Here is a 20,114-nt window from a genome sequence, read left to right on the forward strand (position 1 = left end):
GCTCAGATTCAGTCACTCAGCCGGAAACAGGCCTAGGCACCCCTCTGTTGGACTCTTGAAACCTAGCACATGCCTTCTGCCAGGTACATAGGAAGGGAAGAGCGGTGGATACTTTCTATCTCTGCCTGTTTATTGCTATTGCGGTAAGTGAAAAGTTTCATTGTCTCTTCAGAACAGCAGCCAGCTTGCTCCTTCAACAAACGGGTACTTTTTTTTTTTTTTTTTTTTTTTTTTGCAAAGTACAGTACTTTGTAATTATATATTTATGAGAGTGTATTTGATTATTTGATTGTTGTGTCACTCTCCTAGAAGAGTGCCCAACACAGAATAGGAATTCAATAAACATTTGTTGAATGGACCAAACAGCCATGTGATAAATGAAATAGGGCACTGGCTCCCTCCAAGCCAATCCCTCCACCAGCAGTTCACTGTCAAAAGACGTTCCCAGTGTCCTTGAAGTGGGACAGTAATGGTACATAGGTGAGTAGGGCCGTTCCATTTGGCCCTAGTCCTTGCTTTCCTTGGAGATAGGGACAGGGAAGCCCAAGGGTCTAGAATGAACACTGCTTCATTTAACGCTGCTACCTAGCGGCGTCCACTGAAAGTGATGAAGTGAGGAAACATTGCAAAGCGGGAAGACCGGAGGAAGTCAAAGACAGGATCCGCCTCCGGCCCAACCCTTTCTTAAACTCCCGCCCACGGCTACCAAGCAGGTCATCTCAGTCGCCAGGGGGCGGTGCTCACAGAGCCTTAGACTCTATGGTCATTCTCGCCAACTCCCATGAGCAAGAGCGACCAGAAGCCTCCTATATACTTCCGTTTCCGGCCTGGCCTCTCTCTTTCCGTGCTGATAGCCTTCTCGCAGCCATGGTAGGACCTTGGGGAGGGTCCCTGTAACATCCAGTTTAATCTTCTCATACCCTTTGACGGTGCCGTCCCAGGATGGCTCTGGGCCCGCGCGTGGACTCGATGTACCAAAGAAACCCAGTATTGCTGGGGTCGACCCCGGAGGCACTGGGCTTTGGGGCCAGGAAATGAAGCGATGGGATCAAAGAGGTAGTTAGGTGGGGGTGGAGGGAATGTGCTGACTTTGGGGCTCACAGGAGGCCGCTGTATTGGAAGCACTTGCGGCTGTACCACCTTCTAGTCGAGTGTTGTGTGCTAGCGAGGAATCTTGAGAGTCGAGCTCTCATGGGATGTCTTAGCTTCAGCTGGGTAGGTCAAGGCATTGTGCAATTTTATCTGATAACCCTGCTCATTCTAAACTGTGTGCTTACTAGGTGAACGTTCCTAAAACCCGCCGGACTTTCTGCAAGAAGTGTGGCAAGCACCAACCCCACAAAGTGACACAGTACAAGAAAGGCAAAGATTCTCTTTATGCCCAGGGTAAGACAGTCTGTACGTAATTTGGTTTTAATGCATCATTCGTATACTAGTATAAGAAATGAGCGGTCCTGTGCGCCCTCTCCCCTAATTTGAGTATTGATAATTATGCTGGTAAGAAAAGAAGACTTTACCATGTGGCAGTTGTGATTATCTTTGGTATACCATAACAAATAACTTTATTCTCCCAGGAAAGCGGCGTTATGACAGGAAGCAGAGTGGCTATGGTGGGCAAACTAAGCCGATTTTCCGGAAAAAGGTTAGTAGTAATTACTGTTTGACATGCTGCCCACCTACTGTGGTAAAGACATTGCATTTTTCTATGGCCCACATTTCTCCAGTACAGGTGTGTGTCAGTGAAGTTCTCTGTTAACCTGCAGTGACCTGTCCAGTAGGCAGTGGAGCTGGGAATGCAACCCAGGGCTGACCCTAGTCTGCAATACTGTATCATCTCAGTGTTTTATTCTTTTTGTCCTTCCCTTACTGAAAAGGCAAACATCAAGTTAAATGAATGTGTCCTGCCTTCCTAAGAACTGAAGTTTGAGTACATCACTAAATCTTTTCCTTTGCCCTGTTTCCTGTCATGCGTTAGTGAATCCTGAGTCTTTGCTTGCAGTAAGAATTACTTGCTTTGTTTTTCAGCTCAGAAGCCTGCAGTCAGCTACCTATCTCATGAACTTGTAAAGCTCTTTAAAATTGTCATTTAGGCCTTCCACTGGTCTGAATTCTCTGTCATTCTCATCCAGGCCAAATGAGTTTCTTTTCTGCCCCAGGTGATTGGCTACCCCTTAAAGTACACAGTGCCTGGAACAGCATTCTTACGAACACAGCATTTCTTTTGGTGCTTTGCTCATTCAGCCTAGTTTCAGAAAATATCAAGGAATAACTAGCATTCATTTAGGTGCTGTAAATGGTTTGATCTCGAGGTGGTAAAAGGAATACCTGATAGCCTTTTCACATTCAGCTAATTTGTTTAAGATGGGGAGATTCTGCCTAGGTTTTGGCTTTTTTGTGAACTGTGAACTGGTAGCAGTAGGATTCTTGTTATAGGAGTAGGCTTAAAAAGTTTATTAGTGGACCTTGAGTTAAATGATACAGCTGAATGCACATAAATTGTATACATAGTTTTATGTAGTCTCCAGAGAATTAGTAGATTAAGTAACAATTATTAGCCCTATTCAATGAGAAAGTTGGGTTTATTTCAGTTTCATGCACTTGGTTGACCCATTTCTGTCATTTGAAAAAGCTTTCCTTTAAGTAGTACTTAACCCAACAGTGCTATTTTTGAAGAAAGATTTTCTCTAGTGATTTATGAAGGGTTTGACTTAATTTTTTCCAGGCTAAAACCACAAAGAAGATTGTTCTGAGGCTTGAATGTGTTGAGCCTAACTGCAGATCTAAGAGAATGCTGGCTATTAAGAGATGCAAGCATTTTGAACTGGGAGGAGATAAGAAGAGAAAGGTATATAATTATGGGTGGAGGGTGCAATCTTTTCTACTGGAAGAGGTGAACATTTCTCCCCACTTACTGATTGTGGAATCAAGAATTGGGCAATCCTCTTAAAATACCTAGATCCATTAGCTGAAGGTATGAGGTTTTTGGTGTTGGTTTTGGCATGAGTAGTAGAAGGATAATGAAAAGTGACTTAAAAGATGGTGATCACTTTAGGGACAGAGGGTCTACTTGGAGTAAAGGTTCTTTGCAACATTAAAAAAACTCACTTATTTTCTGTTCCATTACAGGGCCAAGTGATCCAGTTCTAAGCTTCATATTTTGTTATGAAGACAATAAAATCTTGAAGTTATGTTCACTTCATTTGGTTGCAGTTGGTCTTTTGAGCATGAAATAAACTAGCACCCTCAACAAAATTCCGTTCGTGGGGAAATTTATGGTTGATGGTTCTTTTGGGTACTGTGCTCATTTTGGATTGAATCTAAACTGGTTGAACTCACATGAGACATGATTTCTCAGTTTTTACCTCAATTACTTGGGGTTCATGGGATTCTGTTTGCTGTTAAAGGTTATTGGTTATCATGGGACATAAGTAGAGATCTGCATTCACTAACATGGTGAGATCAGTAACAATTACACAGTGAATGTAAGTTTACTAAGAGTGAAATTCTCATATACCCTTGCTACTGCAATAATTTAATGAGGAAATTAGGCCCAGTTTTTTTGGCATAGTATACTATATTGGGTCCTCAGACTTACTCTCAACATTTTGATGTGCCCTGTCAAATTTTGAAGTAGACCTAAATTCTCATGTACAAACCACTGCAGAAGATAAAGTTTCTAGTGAATTGAGCTGCTCAGTGGAATTTAACAGAGGTATCTGTCAATTAAAGATGTCTAATAGTTGTAAGTTTTACATTCTTTTCCTTTTTGTATACTATTGTATACTTGATTCTTCCTGATGTTAAGCTTTTCATACTTGTGTAGCAAAACTGGAGACAAAGTATATAAGCAATATATTTTGGTAACTAAGTACATCTCAATGAGATGGAGTTTTCTTACAGATTACCTTGTTTCCATGAGTGAGGAAGCCTGGGATTGCCAGTTTTAGCAACTGATGATTATTCCTCCAGTTTTATTGAAAATGATTGGTAATCACCTGACAGGCAAAGGAATTAACATGTACTTTGTGGGCCTTTTGTGCCCTGCTAGTTTTGTGCTGTTGTGCATTAGGATGGGTGAGCTGCATGCCTTTGGTCATGTTGGAGAAGGGGGATTGTAAAAGGGGAGGTGGTGAGGCTGGCTGGAAGCTTTAAGGTTTGGTACTCAGGCAAATGAACTGTAGGAAAGGGAGGGAATTGTAATGTCTGGAAATTCCTTTCAAATGATTCACTCCCACATACCCCAGTCTGAAGGTCATTGCCTCATCACATTCTTTAGAGGAGGTGACTTAAAGGGGGGAGGGTGTTCTGGCCAAAGGCCTGGTACTTTAGGTCACAATGTATCAAGTATTGCTGGCCAAAGTAAGTCATATGCATTTGTTGGATCTAGACTGCAAACCACCTTGGGATTTGGAAAACTAAGTGGTGGGGTGTTTCTTGACAAGATAATTCCAAGCAACTCAGTATGTAGTAGTGCAAAAGTTAAAAGTCTGGGCCGAAATCCTGGCTGAAGTTTATAGTGGATAAGTACCTGCCTCAGGGTTGTTGGTGAGGATTAAAATGAGTCCATATACTTTATGCATCTAGAAGAGTGCCTGGCAAATAGAGTGTGCCCAATAAATTACCGCTGTTATTTCTCATCTGTTAACATTTGTTCAAAAGCTTTTTCACAAAATGTTCTCTAAAGGTACATTTGGAAGTTCTTAAACTCCACTGTGGGAAAATTTTATTGAAGGAAATGATGGCCGAAGTGGAAATGGAAGAAAAAGGAGACACCAATGGGGTAGTCCCTTTGGCAACAAGATACACATTTAAAAGAAAGCTTTCTAATGTGGTCTAATTTGCTGCCAGCCGAAGTAAAACCGTGCCTGTGGGATTTATCTGAATTTTTAAATCTGAAGTCCACTGATAAAACCCAAGTTTTCTCTTCACAGGCAGGAGCTGTGTGATTATGCAGTCAGGAATACAGGCCATCCCTTGTCCCAGGGAAGCAATAGAGATGGTATAGAAACGAGGTCCACCGATCTCCTGCAGGTTTACCATTGCCACAGCCCAAGCTAAATCTGATAGTGGGCGTTCCCACACCTCAATGTTGTCTTCCTGAAAAGTAAGCCAAGAAATTAGGTGTGATAAGTTTGGTACCTAGCAGTAAGCTGCCTTGTTACTAGTGGCATTCAGTATTATTGTCAGAACTATTGAGCACTTCTAGAAAAACTTAAAATCCTACAGCGTGTTTTGGAAATAAAGTAATGGTTAGCAAAAAAAAAAAAAAAAAAAAAAAAAAAAGGAGCCTCATTGCTGATTATAATATGAAGATTAAAAGCAAATATTCTCAAAAGATCAGTGCACATCCTCTTATGTAACATATTTAGGCCCAGGACAGACATGGTACTTAGGCATAAAGCCATTCCATCTTTAAACACAAACATTTGGATGAACTGTAAACTAGAAGGCAAGAGAATATGATCCTGGCCAATTCAGGTTTTCTCCCATAGAACATTATTTACTGTACCTTTCTAAGCCGGTACCCCTGCTTGCCTAAGGGGTCTTGATTGATGGCAATTACATCCTTATCCTGAAGGAGGGCTTTGGCCTGAGGGCTGATGTGTCGGAGGTCATTGGACATGAGTAATGGAGCTGCCATGATAGCCCACAGGGCCATCTGAGTTACCTGCTGATCCCAGCTAAGGCCAAAGTTACCGATCACTAACTGGGACAAAGAACAAACAAGAATGTAAGAAAATGAAACAGTCTTAGTCGCCTAGACACAGAGATGCCAGTTTCTATGGCACCCTGCTCTGAGTAGTACTCTCAGGTAAGGCCTGCTTCCAGGAATTTTCCCTTCTGATTTACCTTGAAAGTCAAGTAGGCAAACAGGCCCACTGCAGGGGCTTGAACAAGGAGGGCTCAGATTCTTACCATATCTGGGTCATTCCAACCCCCTGGTCCTGCGACATCGATAATTCTCTTCTGGTTAGAAGATGTCCAGTCTAAGATATTCTTTATACTTTGCCAAGAATCATAAACATCATCAAAATTTCTCCAGTGATTGCAGTACTGTCGGATATCTGTGTAATTGGGCTATGGAAACAAACAACTCTTCTGTTTACTTCTAACATTGTTGCAAGATGAAAATAGTCAAGTTTAAAAGGAGGCACCTGTAGTGTTCTTTAGTTTACAGATTAAAGGTCTCTATGAGGAGAGCTAAATCCCTATTATAATGGAATTTTATTGTAAGAAATTTGCTTCAGAAACAGGACATATAACTTAAAATCCCTACTTAAAATGGCTTTAACACTGTTTATACTGGAAATATACCAAATAGTAACTAAATATTGGGATTATGGAAAGCTTTTAATTTTTTTTCACAACTTACTGCATTTTCACACTTTCCTAAAATGGAAATGCATCCCTTTTGTCATCAGAAGTAACTAAAATCTTTATAAGTAAAAAGCTGAAAAATTACATAGGACATACAAGCTCAGGATTAGGCAATCTGAATCCTAGGCATATAATTTGTTAAAGGAATGAATAAAAGTTTGTAGATAGGGAGGTAGAATATCAGGTTTACAGTGTTAAAAAGAGGTGAGAGAGTATTTTGCAGGATTAGAAGAAAATAACAGGGATTCATTCTGTAAGTAATTATTCAACACTTACCATGAACTAGGGATACAGTGATAAAGTCAGACAAGGTCCCTGCCCTCCTGGAGCTTACATTCTAGTGGGGAAGACAGACAATAAACCAGTCAACAAATAATTCCATACAGTGCTAAGCTCTTAGAAGGAAATTCACAGATCAGTGTGATAAAGAATAAATGGATAGAGGGCTATTTTAGAGTAGAGAAGAGGTGTCTGAATATGTGCCATTTGGTTTGAGACTTCAATGTTAAGAAGGAGCCAGCAATTTAAAAATCTTGGAGAAAGAATGTATCAAGCAGAAAGCAAAATTCAAGTGTAGAGTCTCTGAGGCAGGAGTAGGGTTGGGTGTTTGAGGGACAGGACAAAAGCCCAGTGCAGTCATGGAAAGACTGATGGGAGGTTGGAGACAGGCTAGGGCCAGATCAATAAAGTCTGATTTTATTCCAAATGCAATGGGAAGCCAGTTAAGGGTTTTAAGCAGGGGAGTGGTATGATTTACATTTTAACAAGATCACTGTGGTGCTGCTTGGAAAATGGATAGGAGTAGGAGGACAGTGGAAGTAGATCAGGCTGATGATGCAGTCTGGGTAGAGATGATGGTGGCTTGGAGGACCAGGGTGGATGCAAGAGAGATAGAAGTGGGCTGATTCAGGATGAATTTTATAGACAGTACTGATAGGATTACTGCTGGACAGGTGTGAACTGTGAGGCAATGGGAAGAATCAAAGATGACTGATTTCCTAGGTAATGGTAGCTTAGACTCCAATTACAGCAGTAGAGATGGTGAGAAGTGGTGGATCCTGAGAGAGATGGTAGGATAAGACTGTTAAGTAAGGTTGGACTTTGAAGGAGACCCTTTGTCTCCTTTGTTCTCAAGTTCTGAAAATCTATCGGCAAGGCTCTATTGGATTCTGGGCTCACTAGCTCACCTTACGAAAAGGCCACACATAAAGGGGCCACTCACAGGAATACACAATGCTTCTGCCAGTCCTGTTCAGGGCCAAGGACATGTGCTTATAACCTGTATGAGAAAACAACGGGTAAAATAAGGGAATGAAGGGAATTTCCAGCTGGCACGGTGTTACTTTTTAAAAGGGGACTGCCTGAAAAAAAATAAAAAGAGGTTGCCTGGAATGTCTGTGGTTATATTTTAAACTAGCAGCAGAGACATGTGTCTGCTCTGTGCTTAAAATTGTGTTTAGTACCTCCCAGACTGCTGGAATTGTTGAGGAGGTAGTGTGGGATGGTGCATATACTAAGGAAAGGTGGGAATGAAGATGTTCTTCTCTGTGACGGACAATTCTGGATGCTTTCCCCCAAGTGATGTTATGCAGAGTTACAATTATATTTGTAACGAACTCAGAGCCCTCTTGAATGAAATGTGCACAATATTAGCCATGATTAGGCATGCATGGATTTTACACACATGCATGAATGAATGCATGGACAAACTGAAATAAGAGAAGAGGTAGGAGCTCTGGCACATTAAGAATAATTGTTTCCAGTATTGTGATAGGGCATTTAAAATGTGAAGATTAGCTCTTTGGATGTTCCAGTTACCCTTGCCTCCAAGTTCCTCCCTTTGCTCATGGCTAAATCTCTTTAATGAAACATACCATTTTCCAAATGTTCCATGCTGTCACAGTGACAACCATCAAATTTTAGCAGATCTACTCCCCAGTCAGCAAAGGTCTGGGCATCAATGTCATAGTATCCAAAACTCCCAGGAAAGCCTGCACAGGTTTTATTTCCAACATCTGCATAAATTCCGAGCTTCAGTCCTTTGCTATGGACCTGAAATGAGAGAAAAGGATCACCACAGTAGAAGGGCAATTATGAAGCAGAGAGAATCACTCCAGGCTGGGGGCAGAGCCAAGTATACTTCATTATGTATCAGGGACTTTTTTTTTTTTTTTTACAAGCTCCCAAAATTATCCAGGTGAGTTAGTTGGGAGACAAAGTCTCCAATTCTGCTGAGTTCAAACTATATATGTAAGCTATAACGTAGAACTAAAGGGAAAGCTATCAGTCACTTTAATCTCTCTCTGATGGGATCCTAAAAGTTACCTTTCCAGGGCAATGATACAATTATCTGGACAAAGTTTCTCACCATGATCATACCTTAGGTTCTTCTGTGCCCTCTTCTCAAGTAGGCCTCATGTTGTTTCAGCAAGAATTCTGCTAAGTCATTCCTCTACCCTTGATATCTGATAAAGTTCCTCATCCCCCACCCCTGATATCTAAGTTCTTGGCCTGCCTTTAGCATGAATCCTCTTGCCCTTGATGTCTCCTCTTGGTAATTTTCCTTCCACTGACACTTTCAAGTCTGCTCACGGACTATAAAACCCCACTTGTCTTTGTTGTATTAGGAATTGAGCTTGACTATTACAATCTTTGTTGTATTAGGAATTGAGTTCGACTATTACAATAGTACTGAATAAATCTATCTTCATTGCCTTTAACTGTTGTCCAACTCTATTACACCTTAATTTTCAGAATATAGTCCTTCTATCTTATAAAATTCTAGTTTATAGTACAATTGGAATAGCTCCACAAAGGTTAACATGGAAATATATGCACACATGTCAAGAGCCAAGTTCCTTTTTTCCTCTAAGAGAATTCAGTGGTTTTGGCAAAAGGAGAACTTCTTCAAGATAGGCCTCAAGAGCTATTGCAAAACAAGGATCTGCTGATGGAATGAAAATTCCACCTGATAAGTCTTACAATTTGATATTCACATGATGGCAGCTATTTTACCTTCTAAGTCTTTGTGAACAAGTTTCAGTACAGAAGTGCTTTGGGTCTCTTTAATGAAAGAATTATCTATAAACTCACATAATTAGCAAGACCTTGGATCCCACCAGGAAAGCGTTTAGGGTCTGCCTGAAGTCTGCCTTTTGAATCTCTTTTGGGAGCCATCCAACAGTCATCAATACAGAGGTACTCATAACCTACATCCTTCCACCCATCTGAGTCCATGAGTTCTGCCATCTGCATGAAGAGCTTCTCGCTGAAAAAGAAATGCCAAGAATCATTGAAATTCATTAAACAAATGATTAGTCATCTTAGGGTTTTGCAATTTTTTTCAACCCAGTAATAGTTCAGTAGTAATTACACTCAGTGCAAGGTAAAATGGACTGTGCTTCTTTCCTCCTTGCCGCCCAAGTACTTCCACCCAAAAACCTCAAACAATTAGGAATGAGAAATACATGACATTGAAAAGGCTATTAGAATTAAGAAAAGGGGCGTGTGGATGGCTCAGGTTAAGCCTCTGGCCCAGGTCATGATCTCACAGTTCATGAGTTCAAGCCCCATGCTGGGCTCTTTGCTGACAAACATGAAGCAGAGTGTGCTAGGGATTCTCTCTCTCCCTCTCTCTCTGCCCCTCCCTGCTGGATCTTTCTCTCTCTCTCAAAAAAGGAAAAAAAACCCAAATATTTAGAACTAAGAAGAAGGTTCAGTAAAGTAAGAAACTACAAAGTTAATATAATCAACAGCTTTCTTAGATATTAACAATAACCTATTTGGAGAAAAAGATACCGTTCACAAGACCAACCAAAAAAACAAAAAACAGAAAAACCTAAAATACCTAGAGATAAAATTAACACATGTGCAGGATCCATATGAATAAAACTATGATGTTCCCAAATGACTTAAGTGGAGAGATGTTATTTTGCTCTGGGATAAGAAAATTCAACTTTAAAACACACCTTTATACATTAAATAAACTCTGAACAAACCCCAAAAGGAGTTTTTAAGGAACTTGGCAACATGATCCAAAAGTTCACCTAAGAGATTAAACACGTAAACATTCTACAAAAGATAAATGAAGCTGCAATATACCAGTAGCATTAGAATACACAAACCAATGGAATTAAAGACAAAGTTCAGAAGAAGATCCTTCCGGCCATTTGGTACCATGGAATTTAGTACGTATTAAATGTGGCATTCCTTATAGTAAAATAAAGTCCAGATGGATTAAAGATTTAAATATTTTAAAAATCCATAAAAAATACTACTAGAAAATGTAGGTGACTCCTATTATCTCCAGGTAGGTAAAGACTTTCTCAGCATGATACCAGAGCCAGAAATAATAAAAGAAAAAATTGATGTTTGATACATTCATAGCAAAACCAACCTAAGCCAGAACCACCACATTATTCATAATGTATTGACAGACCACACACACACAAAACCCCAAAGCCAAACCCAAAATATTTCAATTAAAAATAATAAATGGAAATAAAAACGATTGGCAATGTTTTAAAAGAATCAGAAAAATGGAGTGCTGGCCACAGTGTGGGGAAACAGGCATTCATCATACACTGTTCTTGGGAATGTGCATTTGTTAACTTCTGGGGAGGACAGTTTAGTACATAACAAAATGGGCATACATTTGGGTCCAGTAATTACACTTCTAAGAAAAGAATCATATGATGTACAGGAATGGTTAACACAGCTTCACAACAATAAAAAAAACTGAAGAGCCTGAATAGATATCAACAGGAGATTGCTTAAATAAATCATCGTACATACATACAGTTTGCATTTGTGAAGCGCTTATTCTGTGCCAGGAAAACTTTATTTTCATTATACTCTACTATGTACATTTTTTGCAATGATTATGCATTAGTTTTATTATCATGTAAAAATAAGACAATCACTACTTCGAAAAAAAGGAAAAGACAAAAAGAAATATATGATGGTAACTGCATTCAGCATCTCAGCATTAAGCCACCATGGCTTTGAACTGTGTGAGCATCTGTGATTTATCTCCATTTATTTTGTGCATCAAAGCCAATAGAGGTTATTTTTTGGGTTTGGGAACGCTCAAAATTTTTTCCATATAAATTAATGGTAACTGCTTCATTAAGCCATTTCGGCTTACAGAACACGTTACTTTCGGATAGTGGGGGAAACCTTTATAAAGTTCCTCCAGGTGAACCTCCCAGCTGGATCCCACATTCTAGGGAGAGGGGGGGAGGAGATCCGTGACTCCACGGTTCCTCTAAATTCCCTCCAGTTACAGCCAAGGAACTCCTGACCCAAAAAAGGAGAAGTTGCACGTGTTAGTCCTCTGTCTCGCCTACTCGCCCCAGCTGTGCTCACTACTAGTACCTGGCAGAGGCAGAGCGGCAGTTCACAAGAAGGATCTGAACAGAACTGGATGGTGAATGGATAAAGTCCCCAGTTGGGTGATGAGGCACAGAGACACGAGAAGCAGGGGCTGCTGACCAGACTCCCACCACAGGAGGGGTCACGCAGCAAAAGTTTAGGGCTAGTTTCCATCCAGGGAAGCTTGCTGGAGACGACGACAACAACAACAACAACAACGCAGCAGCAGTAAGGGAACTCTCACTCGGGCTCAGATGTTCCCTCTATCTCGCCAAAGAGACAAACACATTGAAAAGCGAACGCAAGTGGGTGCTCAATATCTCTGATACCTGATACAAGAATCTGGCTCTTCTTGGCAATCAACATTGCACATGAAGCGCTCCCAGTGCAGCCAGCCCATGGTGGGGGTCATCGCCAAGCCATTGTCCAGGGCCCTGGCCCCAGGGAAGCTCCAGAGAACCAGGGCCAGGAAGCGAAGCGCCAGCAGGAAGCCCGGCTGCTGAATTCCGTTCTCCAGCTTCATCGCCACTGTAAAGCAGTACAAATTTCCACCGGTAACCTGGGTTTTTAAGCTTAACTTTAGGGGCGGACCAATCACCTGTGAGTTATTAAATAATGACGTTATTGTTTCTCAGGCAACTGGGACGGTTATCCCCAGAGGCGGACCAATGATCAGTCACGTAAGACACACCACAACCAGTCACACTCTTCGTTTCTTGATATTGGCCCGCCCCATTTCCATACCGGAAGGAAGTGAGGCACTTTAGAGATCCCGAGTTTAAGCCGAGAGTTGCTCACGTGACCGAGATCTCACATGACGTAGGTGATCACGTGATCACTCGCTTACGTGAGCAGAAGTAGTTCTGGTCGTCGTCTACCGTCTCGCTATAGCCGTTTGAGGGAAGAAGGAGGAAAATTATCCGGTATCGTTAGAGGTTGGTGTGTGGGTGGGAACTGGGGACCCGAGGGTGGTGATGATGAAGACCAAAGCAGGATTCGCGGGCCACCTCCGCCTTTTTCGTTCCGTGCTTTCCCCTCCCCCGCTCCCCCCTCCCCCCTCCCCCCTTCTCAGTGCCGGGAAGCCGCCTTTGCTGCGCCTGGTGGGGAAATGGTGGACGTTCGTGACTGTATGTGTTTTTGTATATCTGTCTGGGCGGGTCTCAGGGGACCCTTACGAGAAACCGTAAGGTGAAAACGCTTGAAAACCATGTCCCTGGATTAAGAAAAACAAATATTCAGACCAGTGGCCGGAGTGCTGGTCCATCCATTCAGGCACTCAGTCCCCACTGATTGTCTGTAGGGGGAGGCACCAAGTGAATTATATCTGTAGAGTCACACCTAGGCAAATGCTGCATGCCTTACAGAGGCGCCCAATAAATGTTTTTACTGTATTGAATATTTAAATAACGTTTGTTTTTCTACTTATAACAACAATCTACATGTTCAGTTTTGGACGTTCTGAAATAAGAGTATACTATAAATTTAAAAAAACACAAGTAATTCATCACCAGGAAATAACTACTTAGCATTCGGGTGTATAAAAAGTATGTGTATAACACGCATATAAATACACAATTTCTTAACCCACAAATGGAATCCTGGTGGCCTTCCCAGGAGATACAGTAATGAAGCGGAATCTCCCTGCCACTACAGAGGGATATTAATGTCTAGAGTGCTGCAGGGACATGAAATGGGATTGTACAACCAAGAGATAAGGCATGCAAAAAACCAGTGCATAAATGTCATTCAAACCTGAAGATGGCTTATAGGGAGAGTGTTATTTGCAGATGCAGTGTGCCAGGCCTATGACAGGCAACTAGTAAATGTTTGTTGAATCTTCAGTGTAGTTTTATGGCAGTTATTACACTTTGTACTTTCTTTCCAAGAGGCCCAGTGTTTCCAGACCATGTCAGATAAGCCATGCACATATACAAAATTAGAAAATTTTATAATATTGCTATAGAGCAAATCCCAGAAAAGCAAACATTTAAATTTATTTTTTTTGCTAAAATAAAATTACTCTCCACAGAAAACTAAGAATGCACAAGAGATTGAAAAAATAACATTGAAAAAGCCATAAGCCTGCCACTGAGAGCAATCAGTATTAACATTTGACATATTCCCCATGCATATATCTTTTTCTAACACTTTTTGTTCCAGTTACAGTGATTTTTAAAAATTAAAACTATATAGAAGTAAATTGGGTAAAAAAGTGAAAAACTACTTCACTCTAACCTCCAGTTCCTGTTTTCTCAAAAAACAGATTTGTAGTCTATGCTTTCAGATTTTCTATGCATTTACATACATATATACCTGCATGCTTATATTTTAAAATAGGATCATACTATGCTTATTCTTTTATTTAATACATTTTGGAAATCTAGGTCAGAAGCTGTTTTTTGTTAATACCTGCATAGGATTCCATTTTAAGGATAAAGTATATACTGTAATTCATTCAGCCATTCCCCTATTGATGAATAGTTAGGTTTCTAATTTTCTGCCATTACTAACAGTGCTGCAGTGAACATTTGTGAGTATTTCTGTTGACCAGGTTCCTGGAAGGAATTTTAGCAGGGTCAAAGGATATATGAACATACATGTTTTTTTACATAGTTGAGATTATAAAGCAGCTGTGATCTTGGTTTAAGATTATAGAATATGTAGTTCCTCATGTTATTAAATATTTGTATAATTTTAAAATTAAGTAATAGTCTTTCTTAATAAAGTACCTTTTGAAGAATAGGTAGCTCCATAAATCTTTGTCTGAAACTTCAGATCATCTCTTTAGGGCACATACTCTGAAGTGGATTTACTATATCAGAAGGCATGATACATGTTTACAAGTTGCTTTCCAGAAATACTGTGTATACTTTTCACTCCTTAGGAGTGTTTGCAGACCCTGAATATTAGCATTGACTTATCCTGTTTAATTTTTACTGTCTTAGTGGGTGAAAAATGTTGATTAATTCTGGTTTTAACTTGCATTTCTGATGATTGGTGAGATTTGAACATTTCCCAAATAACTCCTCTGTATCCTCACATCTGTATTCTCCCTGTATTTAATCTGTTATCAAGTCCTGCAGAGTCCACTGCTTTGAATGTGTAGATCACCTCTTTCCTTTCTTTTTTAAAAGTGCTATTGCATTAGGTGAATCCCTTATGCCTCGAAGAGACTGGGATTCTAACTGATCTTGCTAGTGTCACCCCAACCCCCCTCTGTTTGAGTTCCACACTGTTGCTAGCGTGATCTGTTTGAAAGGGCTTTGATGACGTCACTCCCCTCTCCTTCCCTCCCGTCACTCCCCTGTTTAAAACCTTTTGAAGGCCTTTCTCATTTGTCCATCACATAAGGCCTTTAAGATATGATTTCTACCTTCCAGCCTTAATGTCTTGCCTGGCCTCATCCTATTTTATGCTCCATCGTAACTTTTAAAATTCATTTATGGATCCATGAACTGGTTAGTCTGTTTTATTTAACAATTCTGTGCTGTTAGAATTGACCAAGTGTCCCTGCTTTGTGTATCTTTTTACCCTGAACAGGATTCTGTCATAGCAAGGATAATGTTTATTTGCACTTTTGTCTTTAGTAAAGATGTATAATGCTCCTGGACCATAAATCCTTTCTGGGCTTACTGACTTTTGTATCCTGAAGCCAAGTACTGGAGTTGGCAACTGAAAAATATAAAATGAATGTATGAACTACCCATAATGTCTTTTTTTCCATTTATCTCTTAGGCCTTAATATTTCCCTGATTTTATTAATTGGCATGAATTCTTTATATAATAAGGATATTCATGTATTGGTGTAAGTATCTTCTCAAAGTGTATTGTTTGTCTTTTAATTCTGTTTTATTTTACCTTTGATGTAATTAAGTTTTTCATTTTTATGTAATCGGGTATAGCCATCTTGTATTTGTTCATATCTTCCAGTGATATTGTTGCTGTTAATTTTTTACGCCTTTCATTTTCTGACTATGATGTTAATATATGCTGAATATAGAAAACTTAGAACATACAGAAATGTCCAAAGAAAACAGTCCTTTAAATAAAAAGTTCCCATAATCCTACTGCCCAGAAATAACCACTATTAATGGTATCTAACAAATAAATAGGTATTGAGTAAATAACGGTTGGATGAATGAATTAAAAATTTGGTGTGGTCTTATTATTTATACAAATGATTTGGAAAAAAATCAGTGTAATTGAGTTTTATATTAGTTTGCTTTTTTCCTACTTGTATTGTGAACATTTTTCCATGACAATAGTCTTCTAATTTTTTTCAGCTACATCAAAATCATAGTGAGCCAAGCTTGCCACCAAGAGCCCAACAGTCACCATGATGCTGAGCACGGAAGGCAGGGAGGGGTTCGTGGTGAAGGTCAGGGGCCTACCCTGGTCCTGCTCAGCTGATGAAGTGATGCGCTTCTTCTCTGATTGTAAAATCCAAAATGGCACATCAGGTATTCGTTTCATCTACACCAGAGAAGGCAGACCAAGTGGTGAAGCATTTGTCGAACTTGAATCCGAAGATGAAGTGAAATTGGCTTTGAAGAAGGACAGAGAAACCATGGGACACAGATATGTTGAAGTATTCAAGTCCAACAGTGTTGAAATGGATTGGGTGTTGAAGCATACAGGTCCAAATAGTCCTGATACTGCCAACGATGGCTTCGTCCGGCTTAGAGGACTCCCATTTGGCTGTAGCAAGGAAGAGATTGTTCAGTTCTTTTCAGGGTTGGAAATTGTGCCAAATGGGATGACACTGCCGGTGGACTTTCAGGGGAGGAGCACAGGGGAGGCCTTTGTGCAGTTTGCTTCACAGGAGATAGCTGAAAAGGCCTTAAAGAAACACAAGGAAAGAATAGGGCACAGGTACATTGAAATCTTCAAGAGTAGCAGAGCTGAAGTCCGAACCCACTATGATCCCCCTCGAAAGCTCATGGCTATGCAGCGGCCAGGTCCCTATGATAGGCCAGGGGCTGGCAGAGGGTATAATAGCATTGGCAGAGGGGCTGGGTTTGAAAGGATGAGACGTGGTGCCTATGGTGGAGGGTATGGAGGCTATGATGACTATGGTGGCTATAATGATGGATATGGCTTTGGGTCCGATAGGTTTGGAAGAGACCTCAATTACTGTTTTTCAGGAATGTCTGATCATAGATATGGAGATGGTGGGTCCAGTTTCCAGAGTACCACAGGGCACTGTGTACACATGAGGGGATTACCTTACAGAGCCACTGAGAATGATATTTACAATTTTTTCTCACCTCTTAACCCCATGAGAGTGCACATTGAAATTGGACCTGATGGCCGAGTTACTGGTGAGGCAGATGTTGAATTTGCTACTCATGAAGATGCTGTGGCAGCTATGGCAAAAGACAAAGCTAATATGCAACACAGATATGTGGAGCTCTTCTTGAATTCTACTGCAGGAACGAGTGGGGGTGCTTATGATCACAGCTATGTAGAACTCTTTTTGAATTCTACAGCAGGGGCAAGTGGTGGTGCTTATGGTAGTCAAATGATGGGAGGGATGGGCTTATCCAACCAGTCTAGTTATGGGGGTCCTACTAGCCAGCAGCTAAGTGGTGGCTATGGAGGTGGTTATGGTGGTCAGAGCAGTATGAGTGGATACGACCAAGTTCTGCAGGAAAACTCCAGTGACTATCAGTCAAACCTTGCTTAAGTAAAGAAGGAACACTAAACAGCTGTTACAGAAATAAAAGCTGTGCATTTATGGGAGTTGTAGAATGGGAGGGATGTCTAGCCTATCCAGTGTGATTGGTAATTGGGAAATATCATTGATTCTGATCACTCTTGGACAACTTTTCTTTCTTTCTTTCTTTCTTTCTTTCTTTCTTTCTTTCTTTCTTTCTTTCTCTCTTTCCTTTTTTTAAAGAAAACAAAAATTAAGTTTAACAGTTTCGCATTACAGGCTTGTGATTCATGCTTACTGTAAAGTGGAAGTCAAGGTTTTAAAACTTCAAGCTCAGTAATTTTGAACACTGAAGCATTCACTTAGGATGTAATAACAGCGTTCAGTATTGACCATAACTGTTAAAACAACTTTCAGCTTTCCTCAAGTTAGTTATGTTGTAGGAGTGTACCTAAGCAGTAAGCGTATTTAGGTTAAAGCAGTTTCACTTATGTTAAATGTTGCTCTTATACCACAATACACTGAAAACTTTGGATGCATGTTGAGAAACATGCTTTTCTGTAAAACTCAAATATAGGAGCTGTGTCTACGATTCAAAGTGAAAACATTTGGCATGTTTGTTAATTCTAGCTTTTTGGTTTAATATGCTGTAAGGCACGTGACTGTACACTTTTACTTTTTTTTTTTTTTTAAGATCTGGGACAATTTTGAGATGTAATACCAATACTTTAGGAGTTTGGTCATGTCGTTTGTATGAGATTCTGAGGCTTTGATTTAAATCTTTCCTTGTATTGTGATTTCCATTAGATGTATTGTACTAAGTGAAACTTGTTAAATAAATCTTCCTTTTAAAAACTGGAAAAATAATCTTGTACAGCTTGATTTTTTTAAAGAAAATTTATTTAAGTAGTCTCTATACCCAAAGTGGGACTTGAACTCTCGGCCCCAACATCAGGAGTCACATGGCCTCTGACTGAGCCAGCAGGGTGCTCCCAGCTTGATTTTTTTAATGCTTTATCATATGAAAATTTTCTTTTATTCAAGTCTTCTGCACTTGAAATTTAAATTGTTTTTAATTTTTAAATTTTTATAAACTTGCATTAGCATTTTATACATACATTGTTGTATATATCACAAATTATTTATTTCTAGGATATATTCCTAAAAGTGGAATTGCTGAGTCAAAGGTACAAACATTTTTAAGGCTTTTGATTTGCATTATCAGAAAGATTATGGTACTTTGTGTTTGTACCAGGACTGTATGTCCCCCTCACCCCATAGACTTCTCAATGATACATATTGTTATTGATCTTGGCTAATTTGTTAGTTGAAAAATGATATCCCATTGCTATTTTATTTTTTTAAGTTTTATTTTCGAGAGTGCAAGCAGGGGAGGGACAGAGAGGGAGACTGAGGTGAAGCAGGGTCTGCACTGACAGCTGAGAGCCTGATGCAGGGTTCCAACTCATGAATTGAGATCATGACCTGAGCTGAGAGCAAGACCTGAGTTGAAGTTGGATGCTTAACCAGGTGTCCCTCTCACTGCTATTTTAATTTCTATTTAATTACTTTTGGGGTGGAGTATTTTTCTGTTTGTTTTTAAATGTCTCACCTCCATGTCCACAGGACTATGGAGCTACTCTGGAATCTATCAAGACAGCATTCTCCAGAATCCAAGAAGTGAAAGCAAATAAATCCCATTCCTTTTGTTTAATCCTATAGAAGATCTAAGGCCAATTTATATGTTTTAAAAAAGAATTAAGCATATGTTATTAAATAATACAGTCTCCACCATGAATTTATTAATAGCATCTCTAAACACCTTTAAGGTTTTTCAGGGCATTTAAAACTTGTTCTTAACCATTGGTTCTCAAACTTTAGCATGTACCAGAGAATCCTCTGCAGGGCTTGTTAATACATTGATTACTGGGCCTCACTCTTACAGTTTTCGAAATTTGGTAATATTGGGGTGGTGCTTAAGAATCTCCTGATGCTGCTGGTCTCGTGGCCACATTTTGTGACCCATCACAGCTCTCTGATTACTAAATGCCCTAAAATAGCTTTAAGAAGCAGCTTCCTTCATGATTCCTGATTGTCTCCCCTTACATTCCTATGAGAAGTAATTTAAACTTTATGTTAAATACAGATTGCATATGATTGTTTATAGCATCTTGCACCTCCTATGAGGACTTCAAAGGCCCGTGACACCAGAGGCTTTCTTACATTTCTGTATATGTAGTAGCTGTTAACAATTACACCTCTCAATGACATTCAGGCCTGGATGCCCTCGGGTCACTATCAGCTGCACCTGAACTACAAATCTTTTTGTGGATCTTGTGACTAGCCTGGAAATGGATTGTTACCCTTGCTCTGCTTATAGCTTAGGGTCCGGAGAAATGCTCTGAGATGGGAAGCAAATACCAAATTGGTATAACCTGACAATTTTATTCAAGAACACTTTTTATTGAGTATCATTTCTACAAAATCATTCACACTGAGGATACAGTGAGAGGGGAATTCTTTGATACTTCTAATTTCTGTAACAGTTGCTAAGAGAGCAAGAAATTCATTTTGACTCGTGCTACTGAGCCAGTCATTACCTTGCCCTCCTGAGCTCCTTCAGGAAGCCTTTCTCAGGGGGTTCATGAGTACATGTTTTTGCTTTCCAGACTGCTCAGTTAATTTTCCAGAAGGTTCTATAAGTGTG

At 40.0% G+C, this 20,114-nt stretch overlaps 3 protein-coding genes across 7 annotated transcripts; 2 read left to right on the plus strand and 1 right to left on the minus strand.

Moving 5' to 3' along the window:
• The first annotated feature begins 743 nt into the window (after nucleotides 1-743).
• Nucleotides 744-10,700, plus strand: LOC122477650 (60S ribosomal protein L36a-like). 3 transcript variants are annotated; one of them, XM_043570890.1, is made up of 6 exons: nucleotides 744-870; nucleotides 1,281-1,386; nucleotides 1,575-1,642; nucleotides 2,723-2,845; nucleotides 9,875-9,885; nucleotides 10,688-10,700. In XM_043570890.1, the coding sequence occupies exons 1-6, from the start codon at nucleotides 760-762 to the stop codon at nucleotides 10,689-10,691; spliced, it is 423 nt and encodes a 140-aa protein (XP_043426825.1). In that variant the 5' UTR covers nucleotides 744-759; the 3' UTR covers nucleotides 10,692-10,700. The 3 variants fall into 3 exon arrangements, with proteins under 3 accessions (XP_043426825.1, XP_043426822.1, XP_043426824.1); XM_043570887.1 differs by lacking the exon at nucleotides 9,875-9,885 and adding an exon at nucleotides 5,227-5,229 and having other exon boundaries at nucleotides 2,723-2,868; nucleotides 10,688-10,698; XM_043570889.1 differs by lacking the exons at nucleotides 9,875-9,885; nucleotides 10,688-10,700 and adding an exon at nucleotides 3,127-3,252.
• Nucleotides 4,686-12,383, minus strand: GLA (galactosidase alpha). Its single transcript, XM_043570886.1, has 7 exons — nucleotides 12,081-12,383; nucleotides 9,472-9,646; nucleotides 8,253-8,430; nucleotides 7,566-7,657; nucleotides 5,917-6,078; nucleotides 5,510-5,707; nucleotides 4,686-5,097 (listed from the first exon to the last, which is right to left on the minus strand). Exons 1-7 carry the CDS (start codon nucleotides 12,272-12,274, stop codon nucleotides 4,834-4,836), a joined length of 1,263 nt encoding a protein of 420 aa, XP_043426821.1. The 5' UTR covers nucleotides 12,275-12,383; the 3' UTR covers nucleotides 4,686-4,833.
• A 138-nt stretch (nucleotides 12,384-12,521) lies between these two features.
• Nucleotides 12,522-18,271, plus strand: HNRNPH2 (heterogeneous nuclear ribonucleoprotein H2). 3 transcript variants are annotated; one of them, XM_043570885.1, is made up of 3 exons: nucleotides 12,576-12,686; nucleotides 15,487-15,556; nucleotides 16,035-18,271. In XM_043570885.1, exon 3 carries the CDS (start codon nucleotides 16,088-16,090, stop codon nucleotides 17,435-17,437), a length of 1,350 nt encoding a protein of 449 aa, XP_043426820.1. In that variant the 5' UTR covers nucleotides 12,576-12,686; nucleotides 15,487-15,556; nucleotides 16,035-16,087; the 3' UTR covers nucleotides 17,438-18,271. The 3 variants fall into 3 exon arrangements, with proteins under 3 accessions (XP_043426818.1, XP_043426819.1, XP_043426820.1); XM_043570883.1 differs by lacking the exon at nucleotides 15,487-15,556 and having other exon boundaries at nucleotides 12,522-12,686; XM_043570884.1 differs by lacking the exon at nucleotides 15,487-15,556 and having other exon boundaries at nucleotides 12,561-12,674.
• The last annotated feature ends 1,843 nt before the right edge of the window (nucleotides 18,272-20,114 follow it).

This window comes from Prionailurus bengalensis, chromosome X (genome assembly GCF_016509475.1).
Source record: "Prionailurus bengalensis isolate Pbe53 chromosome X, Fcat_Pben_1.1_paternal_pri, whole genome shotgun sequence".
Lineage (NCBI taxonomy): Eukaryota > Metazoa > Chordata > Mammalia > Carnivora > Felidae > Prionailurus > Prionailurus bengalensis.